This window comes from Spea bombifrons, chromosome 3 (genome assembly GCF_027358695.1).
Source record: "Spea bombifrons isolate aSpeBom1 chromosome 3, aSpeBom1.2.pri, whole genome shotgun sequence".
Taxonomy (NCBI): Eukaryota; Metazoa; Chordata; class Amphibia; order Anura; family Pelobatidae; genus Spea; species Spea bombifrons.
Genome location: NC_071089.1, coordinates 92,448,980 through 92,475,603, shown reverse-complemented (window position 1 = coordinate 92,475,603; position 26,624 = coordinate 92,448,980). Strand labels below are relative to the sequence as shown.

Here is a 26,624-nt window from a genome sequence, read left to right as displayed (position 1 = left end):
ATTTTCCGCATAAGTACTTTACATCGCACTCTGCATCACGCATGACTTTGTCGGGTGCCATATTCTAATGTTTCTAGAGCTTCTAGGTTATGAGAACTGAAACAGCAGAGGTTTATGTGAATTGAGTAATCATATGAAACATAGAAATATATCAAAGTTATTATTTCTGCACCTTTTGTGACCCTTATTATCTTACATACACCTTACAGCCATAGGATAATAACGAAACGATATATAATTATGGTAAGAGTTCCCATTTATGAATCCGAGGAATTGTAGACCTTCCTTTTGCTGACTAATTACCATCTGTTATTTTTAAAAAACGCTATTAAGTGGTTTAATAGGTCGCAAAAAGGCTGTGTCGTAATATGTTTATTTAAAATGTTTAATTGATTTAGAAAAAATACGAGATTGTCCTATTGCTTGCCTCCAGTAGATGTGTCACAACATTGCTTTCATTGTAATTTTGTTAGCAAACGATGTGAGATTTGATGTTGGATGTTGTATGTAATCTGCTCAGAAATCAAATTATTTGACCTCCAAGCTCACCAGAACACCCCGTTCTGCCAGATTGCTGTTAAATATTCAGCATTCTGCTGTCATGAATACAAATGTGGACAAATTAGAATCTACAGACAGCTGACCCAAGCTGCAGATTAGAGACTGGAGGCTGGTGCCGTTTTAATTACTAAGGCCCCAGTAGCTATTTAAAGGACATATACACAAAAAGAAATCATTTCAGAAGGGAAAAAGAGGAGAAAAGGGAAAATAAATAGCTCCCTCTTCCCAATTTGAAATTTTGATTTCATTTGCCCTCAGATAAGAGCCATGCTAATTTGCTGAATGGGATATCATCTCTAGGGGCAAGAAATAATTATTACATTATACAGTACTGAGGGGGATTTGTTTGACTCTTTTGATTTGTAAAAATGGCTCCAAATGAATACAAATTCTAGGTATTTTGGTTCAAATCACTCATAATATAGTAAATCCAAATACTGAACATTGTATTGAAATGTTAATGCATTTCTCTCTTACATTTCATTTTCTAGTAACGTTTTAGATATTAATGGCAATAAACACGTGTTAAATATCCAATTTAAAATAAGTATATATATATATATATAATATATATCTTTATACACACACACATACGGTACAAAAGCTAATAGTTTGTTTTAATCATTTAACAAAATACAGTATTTGGTGTGATTACCCTTTGCCTTTAAAACAGAACAAATCAATTGTTCTAGGGGCAAACTACTACAAAAACTACCGTATGCTACAGCTAAATATTTCAAAATTGTACAGTCTATAGCACCTGATTTCGTGAATAGTTGAGTCCCTTGGACTTTTGAAGTATGGCTATTTGGACGCAAGTCTTCCATGAAGACTACTTGTGACCAGACTTCCCCGGACAGTAGATGGGTGCACCAAGGTCCCACTGGGCATCTACTGATTGGGAAGTGAAGTAAGCGTGATGTGTCTTTCATCTACTGCACTTAGTTTCCTTGGCCGACTGCTGCGCCTATGGTCCTCGACATTGCCCGCTTCTTTGTGCTGCTTCAGAAAAAGCATGGACAAGACATCAGTAGACAGGACATCAGGCTGCCTCGAAACTTCTGCCTGCAAGAGACTTTGCTCGTGCAGTATAGCGTCGCTGTGCTCAGTCTTGCCATGCTGTATGACTTTTGACATTAAACATAGGTATTTCTGTTAAATATTGTGTTTCAGCCTACATATTAAATTGATTATTAGCACCTGTTTGGTATAATTGTCTAGTCATACACCAAACGATATGCCTGCAAACCCCCTGCTTTGTGCAAGTGTATCTAGAAGAATTAATGCTGTTTGGTCATACCAAATGTTGATTTGATTTAGTTTTTTCTCTGTTCACTCTTTGTATTTTGTTTAATGATAAAAATTGTCCAGTCTTAAGCTCAAATGTCAAGTGTCTTTCAAAAAGAGCCCCAGCTATTTTATTTGAAACTACCTTTAAATATTGTATCAGGGATGCCAAACATATTGGACACAGAACAGATTTCTTTTTTTGCCCAAATACAGCGTCCTATACCTAGTCAGATTTATGTTCCTCATTGGAATCCTATAAATAAAGAGCTCAATTTAAACGTCAATCATATTTAATTTTTAAAAAAATCTGCCCGTTCTAATATTAATGCAATTTAAATAATGAGATTTATTGACAATTTTACCATCCTTTCTAAAAACGAAATCTAAATTAGGGCTGGATAAAAATAATTCCAATAATGTCACGTTGCAAGCAGGGTCGCTGGTAAGCGGTGAAGCATTTTGATATACACATGGGAAATAAATCTGGCAGAAAATCAGCATGAGTTGATTTAATTATCACTCTGAGACCTTCTCTTTTTCTGGTTTAGTGATCCTGAACCTCTCCTTGTTTCAATGAATCTGGATGAATGGTAAACTCCGCTCCCTAATTTGTCTTCCCTCACTATGATAAGCCAAGCAATTACTGCTTTATTGATTTTTCATCATGGCAAATTTCAAGTTGATTTTTTTTCGCTTTTTCCTCAGAAAGGCAGAGGCTGGTAATGTGTTTCCCTCTGGTTTACTACACAAGAGTTGTGTTGCAGGATTTAATATCGTAGGGTTGACCTCTGCTGGCAGATATTGCAGGTTCTCGGCCACGTGCTGCACTACAATCAAGACAACAAATGCAATGGGGTATAAATGGTGACAGTTTAATTTGCTCTATTTATATAGGAGCCAGGTGGCAATTGTTTGTAAAACAGGATTTAAATTGTATAACGGCGTATTTAACAAAGGTATGGCTGCTTACAGGGAAAGCGTGCTTTTTTAATGTGACTGGACATGTACAATCATATATTAGATACTTTCCATTTAAATCTTTGATAAAGGGACATATTAATGAATGTTTCAGTTTAGATTGCCTAACCAGGACTGAAGGCACTCTTCAATGCTCAGTCATGTTCCTGATTGAACACAGGTGCCTTAATACCAGTTTCATTTGTTTACCTGTTCTCAATAAAGCAGGAATAAGCCGTGGCATATTATCATGCTAAATAACGAAATCATTGATATTAGTTATTGGAAGGCTGTTGACTATATTTAATGAACCACATTTTTTATTTTTTTTTCTCCTGAGGACTTTATATGGAAAAACATGTACTACCGGGCTCTATTAAAGTCCCTGCCACCCTGTAGAATGTAATGCTTATAAGTGTCCTTAATTAAATGGACAGGTTATCAATATAAAGAGAGGAAGAGAAAATACTTTTAATTCATTCCTTTCCCTTGTCTCATTGCTTCTAGTAAGGAGATCCAGTTCGCATTCATGTGACGTATAGGGTGACAACAATATAGTTAATATGACATCTGTAATAAAAAGCCGTACGCTAATAGTTCATTATCTGCTGCGTTTCCCCATTAGTATTAGGGTTCTCGATCAGAGTATGTAGTAGGGACGAGACACACATTCTTGAAATGTGTGTAGCTATAATATATTAAAAAAATATATTTTGTTTCTTAGTTTATAGCTATTATTTTCATCACATATGTGTTTGCCTAGGGCTTCTGAAAATCTAGAACCTCCCTAGAACAAAGCCAAAATAATTCTGCACGTTTTGCCTAGCTTTTTCCTTCTGTAAAAGTTCTCTGTGACATGGATCACATTTCCTTTCCGGAAAACATCCCAGATTAAACATTGTCTGCTAGAGGCCTACGAGGCAAAGCCCCGTTCTAATTTATAGCAGAGCTGTTGGTCAGCTACAGCCGCCTCGGACTTCATGAGGTCACGCTCTGCAGCTGTAATAACTTAAAGTGCTGTGTTCAATGATAAGACAATTTATTTAGATGCTCATTAGGTATTGCCTAAGGTCATGCATTGCACTTTATATTTTATGGCAGACAGATTATTGCTCTGGAAATGACCTGACCTTAAGTCTCTAATAATAATAAAAAAAAATCATTGCTATGAAATTAAATAATGATGATTATTATTGTTGATTGAGTTTTAGCGCAAAATCATATTCTGCTTCTGTGTTCTGTGGCAACTGTAACTAAACACAAAATCTCAGGATTGGATCCATGTTACATTATTATTACAAAACCTAACTAAGTAAATGCTCCTTTTACAACCTAATGTTTTACGTGGCCAGACACTAATAATGGATCTTATAAACAAAATGCGAGCTGTCCACAATAGGGGATAATCTTGTAGGCTGGCTAACGCCATAACGTCTCATCAAGAATCCACTTGCTTGCCAACCTAGGAGAGATGGTGGCATAACCAATGCTTAAGGTTTCCATCTTGGTCAGAGTTGCAGAAAATACATAAACCCCTATAGTTCAAGATGAGATTGGTTAAGTGGTTTGGTAACGGTTTGAGGTAAAGAGAGGTAATCCTAATATAAACCCGAAATTCTAGTGAATTCTAAAGATACCCCTGAAAGTTGCAACAGTTTCTTATTAACAAATAGAAATTCTTTGCGTAAACAACTCACAGTACCTTAATTTGCGGTGACGGATTTTGCTAGGTACACTGACAATTAAATTCACTATTAGACACTCATACCTGCACCCAACTCTCAGGCTGAGTGGGCAGATTCTCAGGGTCACGGTCTGAGCTGATTCATATCCTACAATAAGTTAATGATGTCTCAGCATCTACGACATTGCCTTTCTCACTGGCCGCTTGTAGTCTAAATCCCTGCTTGAGTACAGAAATTCTGAATATCTTTTTATAATGGTCTTTATCGAGACCATTTGCTTGCCACCATTAGTGTGATACAACATCTGGTTCATTTTCAGTGGCGGAACTACGGGGGGTCGCCATAACATCATATGCCGGCGCTCAGCAGTGAAGCTGAGGCGCATCGCGGCGAGACAGAGGCCTTGCGCCTACAAAGGGGGGGTAGGGTAGGGAGAGGGTAGATAGTGAGAATGGGGGGTAAGGAGAGGGTAGATAGTGAGAATGGGTGGGTAGGGAGAGGGTAGATAGTGTGAGAAGGGAGGGAGAGGAGGTAGATGGTGAGAATGTGGGGGAGAGGGGGTAGATGGTGTGAGAGGGGGGTAGATGTGGGGTGGGGGGGCCTTAACAGATTGTCACACCGGGGCCCTGAGGCTTCTAGTTCGGCCCCTGTTCATTTTATAAACTTCTTGAGCGTGAAGATAAGTCTGTGACTACATGGCAGTCAAGATAACAAGAGACTAATATAGAAACCATATTCCTCAGTACTACCTTAAAGTTAATACAGCCATGCAATATGCATTTATAACAACTCACCTTCTATTTCTTCACGCTTAACCACTAACATTAGAATACATTGCCTGAAGAGATGCTTAGACAATGCTGAACATAAGATTTGATGTCCAGGATAGTCATAATGATACCAGGCTGTTACTTGGCATGCTGCACAATACCATTTCTGACTCGTAAAACACTTCAGCGCACAGATGGGAATATTCTGCCCGTCCTAGAACCAAAAAAGAGCAATTGTGTTCTTGCAGTGCAACAATAGCATGCGGGTTACGTGCGGGGCTTCTTCATCATGGCTGTTAGGGTGACCTGATGCAGGATGGAAAGTCCCCGGAGAATATCTGTGCATCTGCCAGGAACCGCGATCCTAATCTGCTGACCTGCTGAGCGATTCTGATTAGTGTTCACATTATACGCGTGCTGCCAAGATTGTGCAGCCATCAGGAACATTGTTATCATAACTTAATGGGACAAAGATTAACAGTAGCATCGTGCACTAATTCAATTTAACTCATTCATAAAGCATCATTTTGAGCAATTTGCTGCCTTCTGCTCTAATGCTTTGAGTGGCCCACTCATCATCTCAGTCAGTGATGCTAAACAGGTGAATTTGATGAAGGGTTTAATGTTATTGATGAGTCTTTTTTGTGCGATTCATTGTCACTCAGCCAAGAACAATATATTAATATGTCGGAGCAACTTCCCACTTGTTAGCCAGGAGTTTGCTCAGTAATCTCTGCTCCTCATACAGTATCTCAATGACGTCATATTGTTGGAAAATATGAAATGGTTATGAACTTTAAATATTTAGGTGCTAGCAGTGATTATTTACAAGCTGTGACCCCTTGGGACAAGAGCCTCCTGAGTCTCTGATATAACCAGAAATGTGATTTATATGCTCAAATTAAGGCTGTATTTAGGGATCTCCAACATCCTTTGTTTCATGAAAACCACATTAGTTATGTACAATTAGATTTATTATTATTATTATTATTATTATTACATGGAACCCCAGCAAAGTATGTGTCGGGTCCCAGGCCAGCCAGTGATAGTCATTGGCATCTTCTATGGTTTTCATTTTGAGCAGCAACGTACACCACAAAATGATAGGAAAATATAGTTTATTCCTATTTTACCTTTATATGCCTTTTAAATGTTACATCCAACAAGCTGATCGTCCAATTTGTTGGTGACTTGTAAATTTCAGTAAAGCGCCAGAACTGGTTAGAGCTAAAATGAAGTGCGTGCCTCCAATTAAACAGAGAACAATTTAAACATACCTATAAATAAACAAGTACATTATGAAACGGTTTCTGGCAGTGATCACGTAATAGGTTTGGACTGAATTGATTATTCTCTGACAGTACTCGGCTCAGGCCCGTGAATGTATCAACTGTGTAATAAGGAGCTATTAGGAGCATTGATTTTCTGATTTGAATTGATGGCTAACAGGCCAAAGCTACACACCAATATTTGCATAACCGATTCCCCAGGGCTAACAATTTTTACTAATGAAAATCTCAATAGAGTCACCAGTGCAAATTAACAGAAATGTAAAGGCCAAATCTGGGCTTTTGAATTAAATGCCTAATATAAATGGGTTAGCATTTTTTATGCTATTTTCACATTGTTTCTTAAAGGTTGCCCAACTTCTTTTCTTTCAGAAACCTTTCCATTATTAAATGTTAATGTGTATATCAAAAAGGGAATTAATTTGTCTCCGTAAAGAAACACATACCCTCGCTTAGATTGTAAGCTCATCTGAGCAGGGCCCTCCTCGCCTGTTTCTGTATGTCATCTTGTTATGTTATATACTATTTGTTATGCCCTTTCTACCCTTTGAACAGCTCTGTGGAATTTGATGGCGCTGTATAAAATTATATATATATATATATATATATATATATATATATATATATATATATATATGGAGAGGTGAAAAAAAACAATAATGGATGTGGAACATTTGAGTACAAATATCCAAAAGTTTTTGGTTGTGAAATTAATTGGCATGGATCGGTTTGTATTGAAGCAGGTAGCACAGGGACTTTATTGAACTCAATTCTACATCCCTATATCCCAGTTGGATCTGCCTTCGTTTATAGTCACATAAAGGAGGCACGTGCCGAGGGACACCTTGAGGGTTACAAAACACGTGGCTTCCAGCTGCTATGACCTAACATTATAACTGAAGCTATTGTTAAGTATCTCTCTCCATTAGCATGTTCCAGTCAGTTGGTACCTACATCTGCTCCATGTGTTCTGTGTCTAGCTATATCGCAATCATTTCGAGCCACTCTAAAAGTGGAATATCACAAGACTGTAAAGGGGTCACTCGGGTATCATATGCAGTAAAATCCATGTGATGTCTGGAGTGTCCCTTTAATCGGTCCAGTGTCCTAAATAGAAGTACATAGTTGTATGTTACTGGAAATATAAAGGTTAAACCATAATGTGTTTACATTATTGACTTAATGCTGTAAGGTTAGCAGATTACCGGCTGCATTTCTACTTAGAGATACGGAGGTCAAAATGATTCATTATTACACAATAGAGGTTTGTATGGATAAATGATTGCATGAATATTTCAATTGCTTCCTGTACGATTATCTTATTTGATATCTGATGCTTACATTTTCTGTTGACTTGGCCGTGGACTCAGGAAGTGTTTAACCTCTTCGTTGAAAGACTTGGAAGGTACTGCAGATTTCTCAAGGAATAGACATTGGTGCAGATTCTCTGTGAATTGGGGCATCCATCTCACACCCTCTAAATGATAAATTGTGAATCATTCTTAGCCAAAAACGAATCTATAATTATATTGATCATTTAAACTCCAGGTTGAAAAATACAAATGTAAATATAACATTTATATATATATATATTATTTTTTTCCACAATTTTTGGAACAAGGTTAATTATGTTTTCAAATGTCTTAGAGACTAAAAATATTGGGTATAGAATTTGTATACCCCAACAGTCAGGTTTTTGCAGGGCTCCTCTGATTTTTCGGCACTGTCCCACTTCTGCAGGTAGTTGGGACCATGGGCTGGTTGATCCTCTGATCCCCTCTGACTGACCCAAAAATCAAAATCAAAGCTGTGTTGTTACAGCAAAGACATCCATTGTAGCTCCCATGTGACCACCTTGCAATACTACCTTGGCAAGGTGGCTATTCAGCTAAGGCAGCCGGATAACCATGATGTTCAGCCCACTTCTGGGGTTTACCAAACCCCTACCCACGTCTTGAAACATGTCCCAACCCAGGTATCCCTGTTTGGACACCTGACATTCTTAAGACACAGAAATCCAGATATGGTCCACCTTTGTAAGAATTCTTAATTTTTGAAAGAGATATCTTTTAAGGAGGAACAAAGTTGCGTTTGCCTAAGATCCTCCATTCTACTCCCAGGGGATAGTGTTTAGTATTTCCCCTTCCTAAATAAATGATTATATCGCTCTGTGCATTTGTTTCTAATAATTTTGCTGCCATTGTTTGAGTTAAAACCTTTTCTGTGTCTCGGTTTCCCGCGTCATGAAGCGATGGAGTGTTGGCTATTTCCAGACAAGCACCATATAAATGTATCTTTTTAATAATTCAGTTAAATTTAATTCCTAAAAACTCATGCTCTCTATAAAGTATCTCATCCATTCTGTATCTGCGGAAATGAAGCAGCACAGAGAAATATCTTCCTCCCTCCCAGAGATCATTGCTACTCTAGAGAAATCACGGTAGGTGGAAAGAGTATACCACAATTCAGTTGACTAAAACTGTTATTGAACAAGCAAATGTATGTTTCTAGATCACTTCGAGGCAGATTTTGTGAGTAAAAATAGTTATTGAAAATGTAAAATCCTTTGGAGCTTTGAGCGACATTGACAAATTGCTTGACCTTCAACGTTTTCTCATATGATGTCACCTAAACTCTTCTACAGTATTGTTTTCCCATAACAGCTCGTTCTTGGCTGTTATTCTATATGTTTTACAAAAGCCTAGAAACTTTATCTGCTTCCAGCTTGGGACCAACCATCATATTTCCTAATAACTTGATCTGTTAAATATATTGATTTAGGAAACAGTACTTAATTTTACAAGACATAATTGACTATGTAACTGCTGCTTTGTTTTTCCTTTTTTAAGCCCTCGCGTATATAGAGTGTGTCCACTATGCTGTATCCACATTTTATTAGGAGTGTAAAAATGCTTTCTGTTCAGGGTAAGAAATAGACGGCAATTTTAGTACTGGTATTATGTTGTATTTTTGTGATAATTGTATGGTTTGAAGTATGTGCATATGTGTAATTATATATAAAATTACACTTCTGTATTTCCTTATGGTGAGTATGTGTCACGTTTCAACATGACATTCAAGGGAAGGGCTCATAATGCAGATTAACAAGGTCATTAACTCATTTGTATTATTATTTCCATCATTTACATTTTGGTAATTGCTCTTCTGCTCTGTATTATTATTTTATGGTATATTAATTTTGATTCTGAAGTTTTGTTAAAGAGACAGAATATATATGCGCAGAGCCATGTTTGGAGACCAGGTTAAAATTAGCTTTGTGGCACCAAAGCTCAGAGTCGAACAGTCAATGGTAATGTGGCCAACGTCTGGATATGTGTTGCCGCACACTACATTTTTATGGTCATATGTGGGTCATATGAGGCTGCACACTACAACACCTGATCTACCGCTGGAGCGTTAGTGTGTGGCGCTGATGGCCAGCATCCCACTGGCCATTCCAGTCCTGCCAAAGCCTGCATTTTTTCAGAAAAAGGCAAATAAGAACACATAACATAATTACTGATTCAGATCAGTCAAGCAAATAATCGATTTGAATAAGGAATACTATGTCTGGTTCTGGAGACCATGGCTTTAAAAGACATAATATACAGAGAATTTGTAAATTATGCCAAGAAAGATACTTTAGAACAGCGAGGGGAGACACGATGTGTGTAAAGCTAACCTAAAGCATTAGTAAGTAAAAGGTGATTTGAAAAGAACAAGCTACATTGGTCAATTGGTTCTTTTTGAAGCATGTTAAGGATAGTCAATAATATATAAAAAGACCTCTGTATATACTTTATCTGCTTCATGATCTGATCCAATCTACGCCAAATACATGACAGCCCACGCTACCCTCTGCTTCCTATCTAAAAAAATAAGACATAAAACATGGTGTTATGAGTGCACATTAGTGGCAGTACACAGGGATTACCTCCTGCAGCCTGGAGCAGTATTGCCACTGTATACTGTAAAAGGGACAATAGGGAGAAGACCATCTGGCTCCTTTAACCAGAGGCAGTAGCACCATAAATACTTTAATAATATGCAGCAGCATACATTTTCTATAAGGAGGTCATCCTAATGCACAGGACCTACCAAACTTTTACTGCCACGTGAAGGTGTGAAAGAAAAACTGTGACTAGTAGGCTAAACTCTGTCTAAGATCAGGTAGGTGAATGCTAACGTCATTTATCTGATGATGTTCAAAGTATTCATTATGAGGAAAATATATTTAGCCTTACTGTGAATGTGAAGAAACTACCGTGTTTCCCCGATAGTAAGACACCCCCGATAGTAAGACGTATCGGGGGTTTCAGAGGGGTCGGCTAATATAAGCCGTACCCCGAAAGTAAGACATATGTCTTACTTTCGGGGAAACACGGGGGATTTGCCGGGTCCGCCACTCTAAGGGGCCGGGAAGTCCCCACCAAGGCCGGCCTTACGTGTCTGCGGCCGCACAGGATTTAAATTAAAACATCGGGGTTTTTTTTTAACTTTATTTAACATCCTCCATGTTAAATAAAGTTTTTTTAACTTTATTTAACATGGAGGATGTTAAATAAAGTTGAAAAAAACCCCCGATGTTTTTATTTAAACCCTGTGCGGCCGCAGACCCCTAAGGCCGGCCCCTTAGAGCAGGGCCGACCTTTGGGGTGTGCGACCGCACAGGGCGCCACACTCCAGGGGGTGCCAACCTGCGGCACCCGGCACCCCTCCAGAGACGGACAGCAATGTCCGCCGCTGGAGGAGCAGGCTCGCAAGGGAGCGGTATCGGAGGTCTTTAACAGACCTCCGGCTCCCTTGAGTGATTTTAAGCCGGGTTCAACCCGGCTTAAAATCACTCAAGGGAGCCGGAGGTCTGTTAATGACCTCCGATACCGCTCCCTTGTGATCTGCGCGGCAACAGCTGTTGTGCGCCGGGGTTTCTTGTCAGATCCCGGCGCACAACACTGAAGCCGCGCCCACCGCTGTCCGTGCCCTCTGAACCAGGAAGAAGACAGAACTGAAGAAGAGGAGCGAAGAGGAGGAAAAGAAGCTGAAAGAAGAAAGGAAAGGTAGGAAAGCATTAAGTGAGAGTGGATTGGTGTATGTGTGTGTGGATTGGTGTATATGTGTGTGTGGATTGGTGTATATGTGTGTGTGGATTGGTGTATATGTGTGTGGATTGGTGTATATGTGTGTGGATTAGTGTATATGTGTGTGGATTTGTGTATATGTGTGTGGATTGGTATATGTGTGTGGATTAGTGTATATGTGTGTGGATTTGTGTATACGTGTGTGGATTTGTGTATATATGTGTGGATTGGTAGGTGTGTTGATTGGTAAGTGTGTGAGAGTGATGGGTGTTATGCTGTACCATTTCCAATGTCTTTTTCATGATCTAATTATGCTCTAAAAGTACATCATAACTCCCATCACTCTCAATTTTTTCCCATATAAGACATACCCCGAAAGTAAGACATAGTGGGGCTTTTAGGGATAAAAAGAAAGTAAGACACTGTCTTACTTTCGGGGAAACACGGTATCACGGACAGCCATAAATTGTGTTATTAGTGTTTCTATTATGAACATTTGTATCGATTGGCGCAATAATGCTTTTGAATGTTCCTCCATTATCCCAGCTTAGAGCATATGTTGTACACAGGTCACTCATGACATCTGAATTGAGGTGAATGATTGAGTGCATAATTGCAATGTATTCAGGTAAGGACAGTTAAGCTATCATTCAATGAACTCATCATTCAGTGAAACAGAGTATGACTTTAAATAGGAATTTAAAGACTTTGCATATAGGAATGAAGTTCTGACCCATCTACTGCAGATTTAGCCCATTTTGTCACACAGGAGGTCAACATCTTACTGACAGTCTTCTTCTAGCTGGAAAATTCTCGAAGTGGCAATGGGAAACACCTTTCTACAAACCAAGTCAAAAAGCAGGATCTGTTAACTATCTTTAATAAATCCTCATGTTTGGCTAAGATTTGTGTGCATGGAATGTTTGCTTCCTATAATATAATGCAGCAGCCTTGTGGCTAGATTATTAAGTAGACAACAGTGGGATCATCTTTCTTAATACATTCCATGGCCCTCTTTTTACTGTAATCTAAGACCCCATACTGTATATGTCTACAGTTTGTCTGGCCAAAAAGTAATTCACGGATTCGGGTAAATTTTGTTTCAATTTTTTGGTCCAAATTCGATCCTTTAAAGTATTTTGTACCACATGATGAGGCCAAGAATTCCTAGGAAAATGTCAGAATCTCACAAAAAATGAAATAACATTCCGAATGATATAGTTAATTAGAAATATTGTAATATGCAGGTTAACTGATGGGACAGAATCTTTAACACATGCACATATATAATATATATAATATATATATATTGCCCACTGTGCTTGGGTATCTTTGCTACAGAGGTGTAGAGGGGAAGGTGGCCCTTCTTTGAAGTTCTGGTATGAGGATCCCCTCACAATAACCTTTTGGAGTGGACCCCCTGTAATGGTTCAGCAGCACAGGTGCAGAGATTGGTTGCTCACTCCCCCTAGTGACCGAACATTGCATAGCGAAAAGATACAACAAAATATGTAGGTGCTCCTCTGCCCTGCGCTGGGGCAAAAGTAACAGAAATGTATGTGCAGATGTCTTCTCCCCCTTACCTGTCTTCACAATGCCTCTTAAAGCATGACCCTGCTTCTGAGTAAAGGCAATGATAAAAGGTACCGATGTACGCCCATTCAGGCATTGTTTTTGTCATGATTGTGTGGATGGAGTCAGCTATGAGTCTGTGTAGATGTGGGAGGCCTATATCCATCCAGCACTATGTGGGGCATGTTTTAATACAGTGCAAGTGAATCAATATTCAAGAAAGCCTTCAAAGTGGAGGTTATTAAAAAGCAGACACAGACATGTTTGTTTAGATCCCTCGTATGTATAGGCAGAAGCGAAAGTGTAAACAAAGAAAGCGAAGCCAAGGAAAATTAGCGTTGTGCCAGTTGCTTACATACCCCCCGAGAGACTGGTAGGTGCAAGCAGGTCAGGCTTTTATTCAGGCAATTACCAGCACAACAAAGTAAAACTAGAACACTTTCCAATCAGTAACCAGAATAAGAAGCCGGCGTATAGTCCAAAACCCAGTCTGTAGCGAGCTTTGTTCGATTTTAAGTTGGTGTAAGGAACTCCCCACCAGTGAATCAACAGACCATTTAAATGCGCTTGATTAAGCTGGAGTTACCAGACAGCTAGCATTTAACCAGCTCTTTCCTGATATAATGCCGCTGTATCCACTGTCCACTGCAGCTAGGAGGAGAGAGAGAGAGCACCGGCATCCCAGTGTACCTGCTTGCTACCTTAACTGCAATAGTAGTAGTTACACATAGCAGTATGTGGATATTTGAGATTGCCATTGCTTTAATCGTGTTTGTATTTGCATTCTTAGAATTAAGATCTGTGGCAATCCCACCATTTCAAATGAAGAAAAAAAAAAAAGCAAAAAGGCATCATAGATACAGTAGGTCCGTCCAGCTGGCTAACCATATACTCTGCGCAGCTCCAAGACTCCTGGTCCTGACTAGTGATTCTAAAACACAACTGTACCCATTTGAACACTGGTTTGCATTGGGGGTAACTCATCATACACGTGTAACATAGTATTTGATAACACTTAGTATTTGATTATTGTTATAATTGATCTATAATATCATTTATGCAGCCCACGGGGTTTCACAGACATACACATAAGGTATACAGTATACAGTTTAGTGATCATAGTTATATACTGTTTAAGATTTTAGGGGCAGAATATACTGTGAGCGCCTCTGGCTCGGACGTGGTTAAGGATAAGCGTTAAGAATATCAGGTTAAATTAGCATGTGCATGTTACAGCGAAGCCGGATTTGAATAAAGCCGGTCAGCTAATGAGTTTTAGTTTGTTTAAATATGTAGACATACGTGTGCGGCGGCAGGCCGCGTGCGCAGAGGTTATTGGGGATACAGACACAGGAGAGGAGAGGAGCAGTAATTGCCTTTAAGATCACAGCACAAAGCATTACTTTGGGTTTTACAAGGCCAGTCAGAAACAAAAGAGCCGTAATTTATGAGCTCAGCGTAAAAGAATAGCATAATTGCATTAAAAATTAATGCTAATGAACACTAAAATGGGGAAGGTGGTTATTATGAAAGTTTGTATTCATCTTCCCTGGTTTGAATGATGGCTGGTGGCTTGATTAATGGCTTAATTTCTATCAATTAGCAGGGAAAAATCTCCTACGAGACAAGGGTAAATTGAGCATTGAATTACATATCTTTGTGTGCAGGGGAAGAAAAAAAAGCAAGAAGGCAGCGGATCTGTGATATTAGCCACAGTGACAAATGCGGTGGGGCCTGCAGTGTCTGCCTACGCTCGGCTGACAGCTCGGTGTGTAGTTATGGGGTGTTGGGAGATGGCATGCAGACAGCATTCATCCACGTCTTCCCTTTTAAGCGTTCAGCCCCACCATCAATAGAATCCTAATTAGTGTCCACGCACAATCCAAATGGAAATGGACAGCTAACAGCAGCAGCAAAGTCTGCATTCTGTTCTCTTCATTTGCTACATGTCTAATTGCTTTCATTTACTCCAGCGTGGAGGAGCCACCATCCGGACTTGTTTAACATGATCGCAATCCCCCCCCCCCCAAAAAAAAACTATTAAAAATCCAAAAAAGTGTTGGTTTTCTTTGGTTGTGTTTAAAGACAAGGCAGAAAATTGTCTCAAGGGTAGTTCGCTGAGCATTTGTCATTTGCAAAGCTGTCTGAAAAAGTAAAATATTTAAGAGTGTTAGACATTGCTATGTGTGTCATGGGGGAGGGGTGGGAAGAAGAGTTATGAACTGTTTTCCCTAGGATGTCTCTATACCATACATGTATTGGGTGTTGTGTGTGTGGAGGAGAGGGGGGGGTGTCGCCTTATAGTGTTTTTCCAAATCTCTGTATAATGGATACCTGGTACATGAATCTACTAGTGGCTTTTCACTGATTTTGATAATGCCCCACCTGGTAAAAAAAAAAAAAAAAATTAAAAAAAAAAAAAAAAAATAGTCATTGATGGATTAAAACTCCATAGTATCCAAGTGTCTGTGTTTAGAATGGATAGTCCCTTTTTGGGAATCAAATCCTTCTGTCCCATAGAGTGTTCTACAATCATAATAATGTGTATAAACTGTGTTTATAACGTTAGATAAATCAAATATTATTGTTATGAATACCTTACTCGGTACAATGCATGCCTTTCAATAGGTCTCAAAGTCTGATAAAAAGTCTCTGTAAAGCCCTGCCCCTAACCACAGACCCCAAAACAAACTATTTGGACACTTGAAATATTGGGAACTATACAACTCCCAAGATGATCAGGATATATCTTAATGGAAAAGTAGTGATTACCTTAGCACCGTGGGAGTAGGGTGACCATGTTGCTTGTTTTTAACCACATACTCAGTTTAAAGGCACACTCCAGCCATCATATGCACTTTAATGGGTCTGGTAGCTGAGAGATCCCTTTACAATTCCTTTGTGTCCTTTTTGTAAATTATTTAGAGGATTCTCTATGTCTGCGCCCCACCCCCCCCAGCTATCTTGTGTGTGCGGGGGGGGTACCCACAGAGTACATTAACATGCATTCTTATTTAGTGCAGCTGTCCCTTTAAGTGTTGCTGACAACTTAATATAAAGTTTCAGGTCTAAAATGGTTTTTGTGTTAACATGGCATGTAACTCTTTATAGACTGGTTATCATCATTTGAATTTAGGTTTATTTAACACTTTGTCGTTCCTGTAAATTTAACAATGTAACTTAATTTAGTGTTTGTGCTTTATTATTAAATTTGTTTCCAATTCTGCATGATCAGATGAAGCGATGCGTCAAGTGATTTATGTAGGATTGATCAGTTTATTGTGTAAATGTGACCACAAAAAGTGTTTTTTTAATCCTTCTAGCATTTATTTTGGCTTGTTATAAGCAGAAGTCATCTAAGCATCCTTAATTTATAATTTCTTTTGTTTTTGTTTGCGGTGTAGATGTTTCATAGAAGGGGAAGTTTGTAAACTATTTGGCATAGGCAACTTTGTAACATTATTTAGGGAACAATAAGGCATGGGATTCAAGCAATCCAGAGTATGTTCCCAGACTATACATTATCCAATTGTAAGAAAACATTAATCACTAGTATAATTCTTTGCTTGCATACCTTAGGCTTGTACACATTTCAAGTAAGCGTTGCCTTATGTTGCTATGCACTGCCATCTAGTGGTATGAAAGATTATTGCCTTTAAAAAGATGCTTCTATCAGTGACAAGTTCTGTTTATAATAGGTGCACATTCAATTAGTTGCTCTTTTCCCTTAGCTTTTCTACATTACTTTTAGGGATTACATCAGAGAAAATATGGTTGATAATTGGAAAATTAGACTAGAAGGATGTCTTCAATGGGGACTGATAATAAAAATAATAGTAATGTTATTGTAAATTATTTATATAGGACCAATTTATATCCAGCACTGTATTTGTGTCAATATTACCTTTAAGTTACACCAACATTCGGATTCAGGGCACATACAGCTAGTGGTTCCCTTGTATTGATTTATATAGCTCTATCATATTCCTTGGCGCTGTACAATGCGTAAACAGTACATTGTAAGTAGAATATCACCTAACACTTTAGTCTTAAAAAAAAGTTAAGAAAGGCCCTGATCAAACAGGCTTACAGTCTAGAAGGTTGGCAGTTGACAGTGCTGGGTCTCACAGGCTTTGGTAACACAAGTTTAAGTGTTCCCGGGAACATTTTTCTCCAGTAGCTGCATTGAGAATCGTACCCAACCATGGCCTGCTTGTGTCGTTGGCACATTATCCTAATCCAATGGATGGGGATTACATTTTAGGGTATCAGTACGCTAGGAGTGCATATGAGTCCCAGGGATGAGCAGTGGTAGCACAGCTCATTTAAATATTGAGAATTTGTTAGTGAGGCAAACATAGTGTGCTTCCCTGGTTTTGGTAATTGATTGTATCTGTTGGCCTCCCGCTGCTGGTGGTTGATCCAGGAGCCACTCTAACACAAGGAATATTTCTCCTTTTGTGCAAAACTGTTGGTTTAGGTAAAAGGTGAGTTATAAGTCAATATAAAGTAAAAAACTTTTCCTGGGTTGACTCAATAAAAGCTATTTAAGAGTAGATTTTAAGCACTCTAAGTAGTGCTGGATGGCTAAAAAAAAATGTAAAATTTTTAACCCCTTAAAAACCTTCATGATGTTCCAAGCCATCATAAAAACAAGTGCCCAAAAACTTATTGTGGCGACATGGACAGCCATGAATAAAGTGGCGATGTGCACTGCTACCCGACGTCTACTGGTAAAGGAGACTACCTCACATCTGAAGCAGTCCTCGGTAGCCACCATTCTTCCTCCCCACGCCAGAAGTCTTGCGCGATGATGTGATCATGTAAGATTCTTTCATGTATAGTGAGTGCTGCTGATCGGTTAGAGACTGATCAGCAGTCTCAGAATTAATAAAAAATAAATAAAAAAAAAATAAATATATATATATATATATATAAGGATTGCTGCCTAAATGCAGCAATCAGTGCTTGGAGCAGGTAGCCTACTATGACCGGCTGCTACCAAAAAAAAAAGGAAGCAAGACTTGTTAGCTGGCACGCTGGAAAAACTGTCTGATCCCTGCAAATCACAAACTCACATAATATAAGCATCAAAAATGTCCTGCACCCTTCTTTTTCTAAATATTTTTTTTATTATCTTTTACAATAGCCTACCTGTGCCTACAACACTACGTTATGCAGTGAAATTAGCGAAAAATAATGCCTTTGGCAAGGACTGTTGGTCATATAGCAACATCCTGAAAGCTGTGAAGTACCCTAGATTGTCTACTTTCCAGAAATATGCATTTAGGGGTTTATTTATTGTTGTATTTGTTTGTGATTATGGTTACAAACCCTTATTATACTGACTGAAAATAATGGGGGGGGGTTCTTTGAAACAGCAATGTATGTCACCTAATATTTGCCCTATAATTGCCACAGAGATGTAGTAGTCATTATATATGAGATATTTCCAAACTCAAGACGCTTAAATTAATGTATTTAGGTCGACTCAGCTACTTAAGTGACACTTATAATACAAAAATTATAAATGTTTTCATTTTTTTAACATATTGTTCATAATACATTTTGGACAGTTTGTATTAAAATGAAAAAGGGAATCATAGCTAAACAAACATATTGTACAAAAAGCTCTAGGTTTTTGGGTACCCCCAGTAAGGATGGGGTTAAAGGGCCCTGCATTATATGTAGTCGGGGCGTACCGTGTATCGAGCACACTCAGCTCATGTATAATATATCTCCGTCAGGGGGAACCGCGGCAGTTCCTTGGGTGCATTACAAATTAGGTGTCGCGTCTCCAGCGTGAAATCATCATTGCCTACAAGAGGGGGACTGTCAGGGAACAGATTAAGTAATGATTGAACATTAGCGCTTCCATGGATCAGGTCTCTGCTGGGACTCAGAGCCGTTTAGCGATGCTGATACCTTTTATTGGGCCAGCGTAGAAAAATAAAAAGATCTAGAGCCACGGACTTTCCTTCAGGACCTCAGAGGTCTCTTCTTCAGTGTCCCCCCCCCAAAGAAATACTACCTTGCATAGGGAATTAAAATGGTGAGGTTGCTTTGAATATTCAACCAATAATGTATGAGGCATTACAGAACTACCGTACATCGCTTTTCATTGTTGTTTTTCTGGACAGTACTTTAGAGAGCGAGCATTGATTTCTGCAGCTTTCCAAGTCTACTCAATCCATTATTTTTGAGTTTGCTATGAAATATATATATATATCCTTTGTACTGACATCTGACAAACATCATATGGAAGTCATCTTATCTACCAATAATGCATTTGTCAGAAAAATATCATCCGCTAATGGATTTCACTTCTTTCTCAGGCCATTTCCACCGCGGTAATATCATCAGCATATCTCTTAAAAACATTTTTATTTATCATCCGCAACTCCCCTTCTGCTCCCCCTTCGTTCTCGTGTAATTTTGTTCTTTCTGACACCTCTGATAAATACTGAATACAAATAAGCCAGCGTTTAATGATGAATTATGTTCTCCCTGACAAATTACATGCGAGATTCCTGCTCTTTGACAAATTGCTTGATGAAAGTTTTTCTCTGTTTCTTTGCCCCTCTCTGCCGCTGCGTTTTCCTGCCAGCAGCCTCCTTGTAACTCGTGTCGCACGCTGCCTTTCCTTATAGTTTCCTTAAAGTTTCCTAATCTTTTTTGGAATGTTTAAATTGTTAGAATTTCATTAATGAAAGGGATGAATATATAAAAAAAACAAATGTACGTATTATTAATATACAGAGAAGCGTAGAGCGCATCTAGTTTGCCAATTTTTCCTGCTGCAGAGACCCAGACCATAATCAGTCGTTGGTCCCGTATTAGATTCAGGAGCCATATGCCCATCCCATGCATGTTTAAATCCCCTCACTCCCTCTACCACGTCTGATGGGAGGCTGTTCCATTCATCTACCTATGTGTGCTTTATTAGTCAGACCTTTGTTGGAGACGGTCCTAGCACGTTAGTCCAACAAATAAAACATTTAATGCCAATAACAGGACATGTGCAATATACAAAGAAAAGAAATTGCTATAAATGAAACACAATGAAATGCAGTAAGTTCCATTACCTGTGACTTACAGCAACATCCTGCTTAAAGTCTCTATGGGAGTCAAGATGGGGGGTAAATGGTTTAGTTCAGATGATTTCAATCTGGTGGGCAATAGAAAGGAGCGTGTCCTTGCATGGCATTAGCGTTGGGCAGATGGGGGGAATGTAACTGCTTCCCCATTTCATATAATCTTTCCTATGATTCCCCCCCCCATGGGTATTTGCTTCAGTTCACTAGCTGTACTGGCAGAAGCGTTTACCCCTCCATCCTATACCTCTCCCCTTCTAAAACTTGGTGGATGGGTTGTATAGTTTGCAGTGGGAATAATGAAAGGGAGCGGTACCCATTTCCATCTGCACTTTTTAGTCCTTTGCATTGTTCCATTTGCATATGAAGCCCAAAAGCTCTGATTTTCTATCAAATATTTATCCATTTCTTGGTTATGCCCACTTTGTTTTCATTGTTTTGTGTTGCCACCCCTGATTGGTCCATGACATTGGTTTCTATAGTGATGATAAAATATTGCACCAGTTTTGGTCCTAGGTTTCATGTTTACTCTCACCCTACATTATAAGCTGGACATTATTCAGGTTCATGGATTTCAACATACTAGATGGTTAAACTTACTGTTCCAAATGCCATGTTGGTTATTACAGTTGTCTAAACCCCAACCCTACTTCATTTCTATTTTCCAGTTCAAGTCTCCAGTTAAGGGTATTGGTAGACTCAAGGATTTGTTGCCATAGAAGCTGAAAAGGCTGCTTAATGGCTTCTGTGTTTTAAACATTGTAATCTTTTGCAATGAGAATAAACAGCAGATTAGCGTTGTTTGTTTTAAATGTGAGGGTTGCAGCGCCTTCCAGTAACACAACGCGTTTGTCTTGTAATGTGTGAATGTGCTCGGTAATTGTTACGTTTGGCATCGTGCATTTCCTGATCTTTATGTTCAACGAGAATGAAGATGTCTTCGATGCTTCCTACCTCTGCATAGGGCATTAAATGTTTAATGGTGCTTTGTGTTCCAGAGCAATATGTTTTACTAGAGCAAGCGAAACGCATGAACGAGATTGAAGCCATTGAAAGTGACTCCTTCGTTCCACAAGCTTTCCGCTCAAGCCGTGACACAAAAACCGTAAGTTTCTCAGTGTAATCCCAGAAAGGAGTTTATTTTGTATATGTGTGTGCATATATTTCAGAATTTTTTTTTTAATAGTTATGTCAATCATAGAGTCTCCGTAGCCACAAGTAACACTCGATAGATCATATGAATTTGTTGTATATAACACTTTATGATGACTATAATTAAGGAGGCTTTGGGCGCAGTGGCCACACATGAACGTCCTTTTCTTGTTTTTTTTGCCAATTTATGAACATACATGTTTCTCTATTATGCTGGGGCACATCACCCCCCGAAAAAGCAAGTGCAGCTCTTTTATAGTATCTGTAATACAGGCGTGGGTAAAAGATTTAACGTAACCTCTAGGTATGCTGGTTATATAATCCGCTGAGTAGTGTCAGGTTTATTTTTTGGTGACAGTAAAACTAGTTATGCCTTATGCACCCATACTGTCTGTCACATGGATAGGAGAGCGACACTTCTCTTAAGCTATGTGTCTTATAATGCTGAAATAATGAAAAATGTATAGTATTTGCCATTCAATTCCCTACACAGCACAAAAAAAAATTCTTGGGATATGTAGATGTGCGACAGAAGCGGCGGATGGTTCCAGTCCAGAGTTACTCATTCCAAGGGAATAAGGTCCTAACGCTCCTGTAGGACATGGTATTAGGCTCTGGCCATAATAAGTCAAAACACATCTTGTGCGCAAGGAATTCCTAGGCTTTGTTGTCCGTGGAAGGCTTTGAAGAGGTTAAAGTTATTTAGAATAAAATAGTATGTATCTGTGAGGTGTAGACACTAAACTATATGCCTAGCAAGCTATCATCCCCCGAAGTAATTGACATAGGGGTGGAGGGCTGAATGCAACCAGAAATGAGTTTGTCAATTTCCTCCGACCGCTGTGGATGTCTGGAGAGATGACAGTATATGAGAAAAGGTTTTCTTGCCCAACATACTTCACAAAGAATCATGCACTGTGACAACCCTGAAGGTCAAAGCGGAATTTATTTAGCGCACACGGCTGTATGAGGTCTTTTTTCACATAGCTACCCTACGGAGAAAAAAGAACAGCAACCATTTTAAACTGATTTATGGGGATAATTCATGCTTCACTTGGTTATATTTCAAGGCGTTTAATATGCTTTACATGGTGTATATTTAAGTACCACAGCTTAATAATGTTAGTTTTTAAAGCTTCTGGACCCAAAGTGCTCACATAGTCCGGGGGCAGAGCTGTGCGGCATTCTATCAGTATCTACTGAAGCATTTCCATAAAGAAATAAGCAAACCATTTGGTAGAAATGACACCGACTCTGCAAAGGATGCTTCTATTACACATCGGTGCCAAGAACATCCTATCCACGCTGAATAGGAAGCAGTCCATGAATTTGAAATTAACATTTCATTTGTATCGTATGGTAAACATGCGCAGTGTCTGCAAGTAAGAAATGTAAAATTAAAATTGGGTGTCCTTACCCAATGCTATCATTTCCCTAAATTAACATATTGGGAATGTGACCGTTTTACATCCGTCAAAGAGCAAACGTGCTTCCTTTGGTTTGCCTTGTAGAAGACCATAGAATTTCCACCATCAAATATGTAAGTAGATGAGATCCACCAGGTCTACGTAATCTTTCCCTGCTTAAAAAAAGGTTATAGACGTACTCAAACGATCGAGGAGGAACTCTTATTTTAAGGGCTGTGGTTAGAGCGACAGCTAGGGATGGGACTTTTTAAATGACCGATTTATATAACCGAGTAAGGTATTTAGAGTAGCAATTAAGCATTTTATTTACATAATTGAATTTATAATTCACTCTGATGCACAAAGCCCACCAAAAATTCTGGGCAAAAGGGACACCAGGGAAGGAAAGAGGGACTATCCTGCCTAAAGAGTGATACATGACAGGTATGAATATATACAGTGCTCTCGATCGCGTCAGGCTACTTGACGCCTTCGTATTGGCACACAGAGAATAAGTCTGTGACAGCCATAGATGTAAGAGTTCAGGCACGGAAAGCGTCACGTTGGAGTTAAACTCAAACTGGTGCAGCTGGAAACGCGTGGCCTATTTTACGTTTCTCCATGTGTTGCAGAACTACATCTGTTATATTTGTCAACCCGACAGACTATAATGATAGTTGTAGGTCAATAACATCTGGATTACTTCATGGTGTTGGTGGTTGAGGTGTTTTAAATTCATTTTACTGCGGCCATAAAATGCTGTTTCTGAAGGGACCTCGCGTAGAAACGGCTTCTTCACGTGAAGTGATTCATTTAGCTTGGAACGGATCTTCACCCCTGAATACATCATATAAATATATTTTGACGGCTTCCTCCTTAAGCCTGATGTCTTATTGGACGTTTAATCCATAATAGGCAGACCCTGGTATAGATTAGTGTCTGAGTCTGACACCCATTGTTAGCCAGCACGAGCCTGATTTGAAATCCGGGCTTTTAAAGCAAGCATCCGATCCTTGTTAAGATAAAGCCGTACCTATATGCTAAATAACCATCCTTTCATTTAATGGTCAGGCTTTGTTGAATGGCACCTCTTCTAATGTGCCTTTCCTATATGTCATGCTTAATATGACTGCTCTGATTTCTCCATTCCACTCGCACAAAGAATCCAACTCCAACGCCGTGATTGTTTTTGCCACTGGGTCAATTCAAGGACAGATTTGTGCGGACATCTGGATTTACTCGGATATGTTTATTAATTTGGTAGATATTCAACTAGAACAAGTACCTAACTCTCCAGTCAATATGTTTAACCCTACAAGTGCCTCCGACTCATTTATAATACTTTTGTTTTTTTGGTTTTGTAAGTCAACAGAAAGCAGCGAGACAAAGCATGAATCTGCTATATTAGGAAGTGGAACCATTGACCATCTTGAAGAGGAGAAGGATAAAGAGGTCGGACAAATCCCAACTTCTATCAAATATCTTGATGAAAACTGTCTTGCCCACCAAAATGTAAGTGCATTTGTATCACAGATATATCTATATATCTATATATATATATATATATAATCTATGTGTTATACAGAGTGAGGGCATCACAAAATAACACTGAGCCCAAGTGGTATCAGTTCTGTCAAAATCAAGCTAAAGCCAATATGTATCCATTTTAAAAATAAGGTATATCATATAGCCTAATATGTTCCATACCGTGACAGTAATTCTTAAACTGAAGTTGAATTTATATGAAAGCACAACTCAAGAGCAACATTTTTTACATAAATCTTGCCTTCTTTAGGAAAAGTAACAATAACTTGATTTTATCGGTAGCTAACATGTCCTACTGTGTGTTTTTAGAATGTTCTCACAAAAGTATATTTCCTAAATTATCAGTTTTTCAAATTGTGTAACCACCTTTTTTCTCTGCAGTTATATATTGAGAAGACGGAAGCAGAGGAGAAATGGTATAAAAGATTAATTTCGCTCAGACAAGAACGGCTGATAGGTAGCCCCGTGGCATGACGAACCAGACATGACTCAGCCGATTGTAAACTGTGTTATTTTAACTAGTGTCAAACCCAGCATTTTTTCTTTTACTTCTTCATTAAATGTTTTTATACAAGTTTTCAGCACTCTGATTTGTGTCTGTTCCATTTACTTGATTCCTAATGTATCATGAGTTGAAGGAGAGGCTGTACTACTTACTGCCTGTAGAGTACTTTATTGTTTTTTTTTAAGTTTGGTATGCTGGGACCGAAGCCTTAATGGCACTCATATATTCCATCACTAGTCCACAAACCAGAAACTGACAACCATGGCTATTTCACATGGGTTGTTCTACTACTTTTCATTTTCCTCATCAAAGCCTATGGCCAAAAAAAAATTTTTCACTCATCCTTTCTAATATGGCTTCCGATATGGCTTTCTGCTGGGTGCAAAAAAAATATACAAATAACACCGAAAGAAAAACCCAAAAATACGTGCTACTTAGGTGAAGTGTGATAAATGATAGATATCTATCATTTCAGCTGGGTGCATAACTGTTGAAGAAAAGTATGTTCAGCTGTATCCTTCAAGTACAGTAATACATAAAATTTGTACTGTCACCTTCATGGCCCAATTTGGATCATACTACTCATGGAGACAATGCTCGGTGGGGTCAGTTCAAGCTGCCCTCAGGCTCTGCACAGGTTAAACGTGATATGTTTTGGAGTGTGTGTTAGAGTAAGTGTGTGTAACTGCATTAGTGTTCGTGTTGTGGCCCATGGCTTTACATTTTTTTGTTTTAAATTATGGATATATCCCAAGAAGTAACCTTTCAAAGAGTGTCTAGGAAACGGCTCAGCAAAAGGTGAGAGGCCATCACAGAACTGATTCAACTTAATTGAAATCTATATTTTAATCTAATAAGAATTATTCAGTTGGAAAAAATTTTGTTTGTTAAAATATACAGTTTGCCAAATGACAGACCAGCTAGATCATTATGTATGTTTATATAAAAACAAAAAACAAAAACTGTCTGCGCTTCTTACCCTAATAAAGTTGGCAACAAATATATAAACATAATATAAATGAGAGGTTTTGGCTATATGAATAGGGAAGAGATTGAGGTTGTTGGCTCCTCATCAGTCTGGTTGCAGCTTGCTGTCCAGGGATTAATAGGGAGGAGGTTTAATTGCACCTCCCCCAACACATTAATAAGGTTTTGGTAGCAGTATAAACTGCTTTGTGTGTCCACTACGTAGGAGGTGAGAGTAGGTTCTCACCCTATTGAGAGTGTGCCTTGACGTGGCGGGTGAGCTTAATTATGCTTTGGCCAATTCATATAACCAAAACCTCTCATTTATATTATGTTTATATATTTGTTGCCAGCTTTATTAGGGTAAGAAGCGCAGACAGTTTTTGCTTTTTGTATACATTGTACAGCCAATACACTGTTTCTTGCAGCATGCTTACACCTGTTTGGTAGGCCTCGTATTATACATTTGTATTATTTGAGCCTGTGACTAGCTTAGCGCACCGACATTTTTTCTCTTCCATGTATGTTTATATAGCATGGACCTCATTAGTAAGACTCAGCATATAGCCTTTGCAGTGTGTACCATATCCTTGTGGAGAACGAACATGTTATGTGTGTGTTGTGGTATTTGGTTAACACCTCTCAAGAGCCTGTTTGAAAAATTAGGAATTTTGACTATTGCTCTGTATTACATCATACAGCAAGTCCATCATAATCAGTGTTATGTATAGAAAAATATCATGGTACTAGGTAT

The 26,624-nt window shown here is 38.7% G+C and overlaps 1 protein-coding gene across 1 annotated transcript in view; it reads left to right on the top strand.

Annotated features, from left to right (window-relative positions):
* Positions 1-24,973, top strand: part of RSRC1 (arginine and serine rich coiled-coil 1) — a 117,640-nt gene extending 92,667 nt beyond the window's left edge. The window contains exons 8-10 of the mRNA XM_053459355.1: positions 21,295-21,401; positions 24,220-24,366; positions 24,781-24,973. Coding sequence (XP_053315330.1) covers positions 21,295-21,401; positions 24,220-24,366; positions 24,781-24,873 — 347 coding nt within the window. The 3' untranslated portion in view covers positions 24,874-24,973. The remainder of the gene's footprint in view (positions 1-21,294; positions 21,402-24,219; positions 24,367-24,780) is intronic.
* The last annotated feature ends 1,651 nt before the right edge of the window (positions 24,974-26,624 follow it).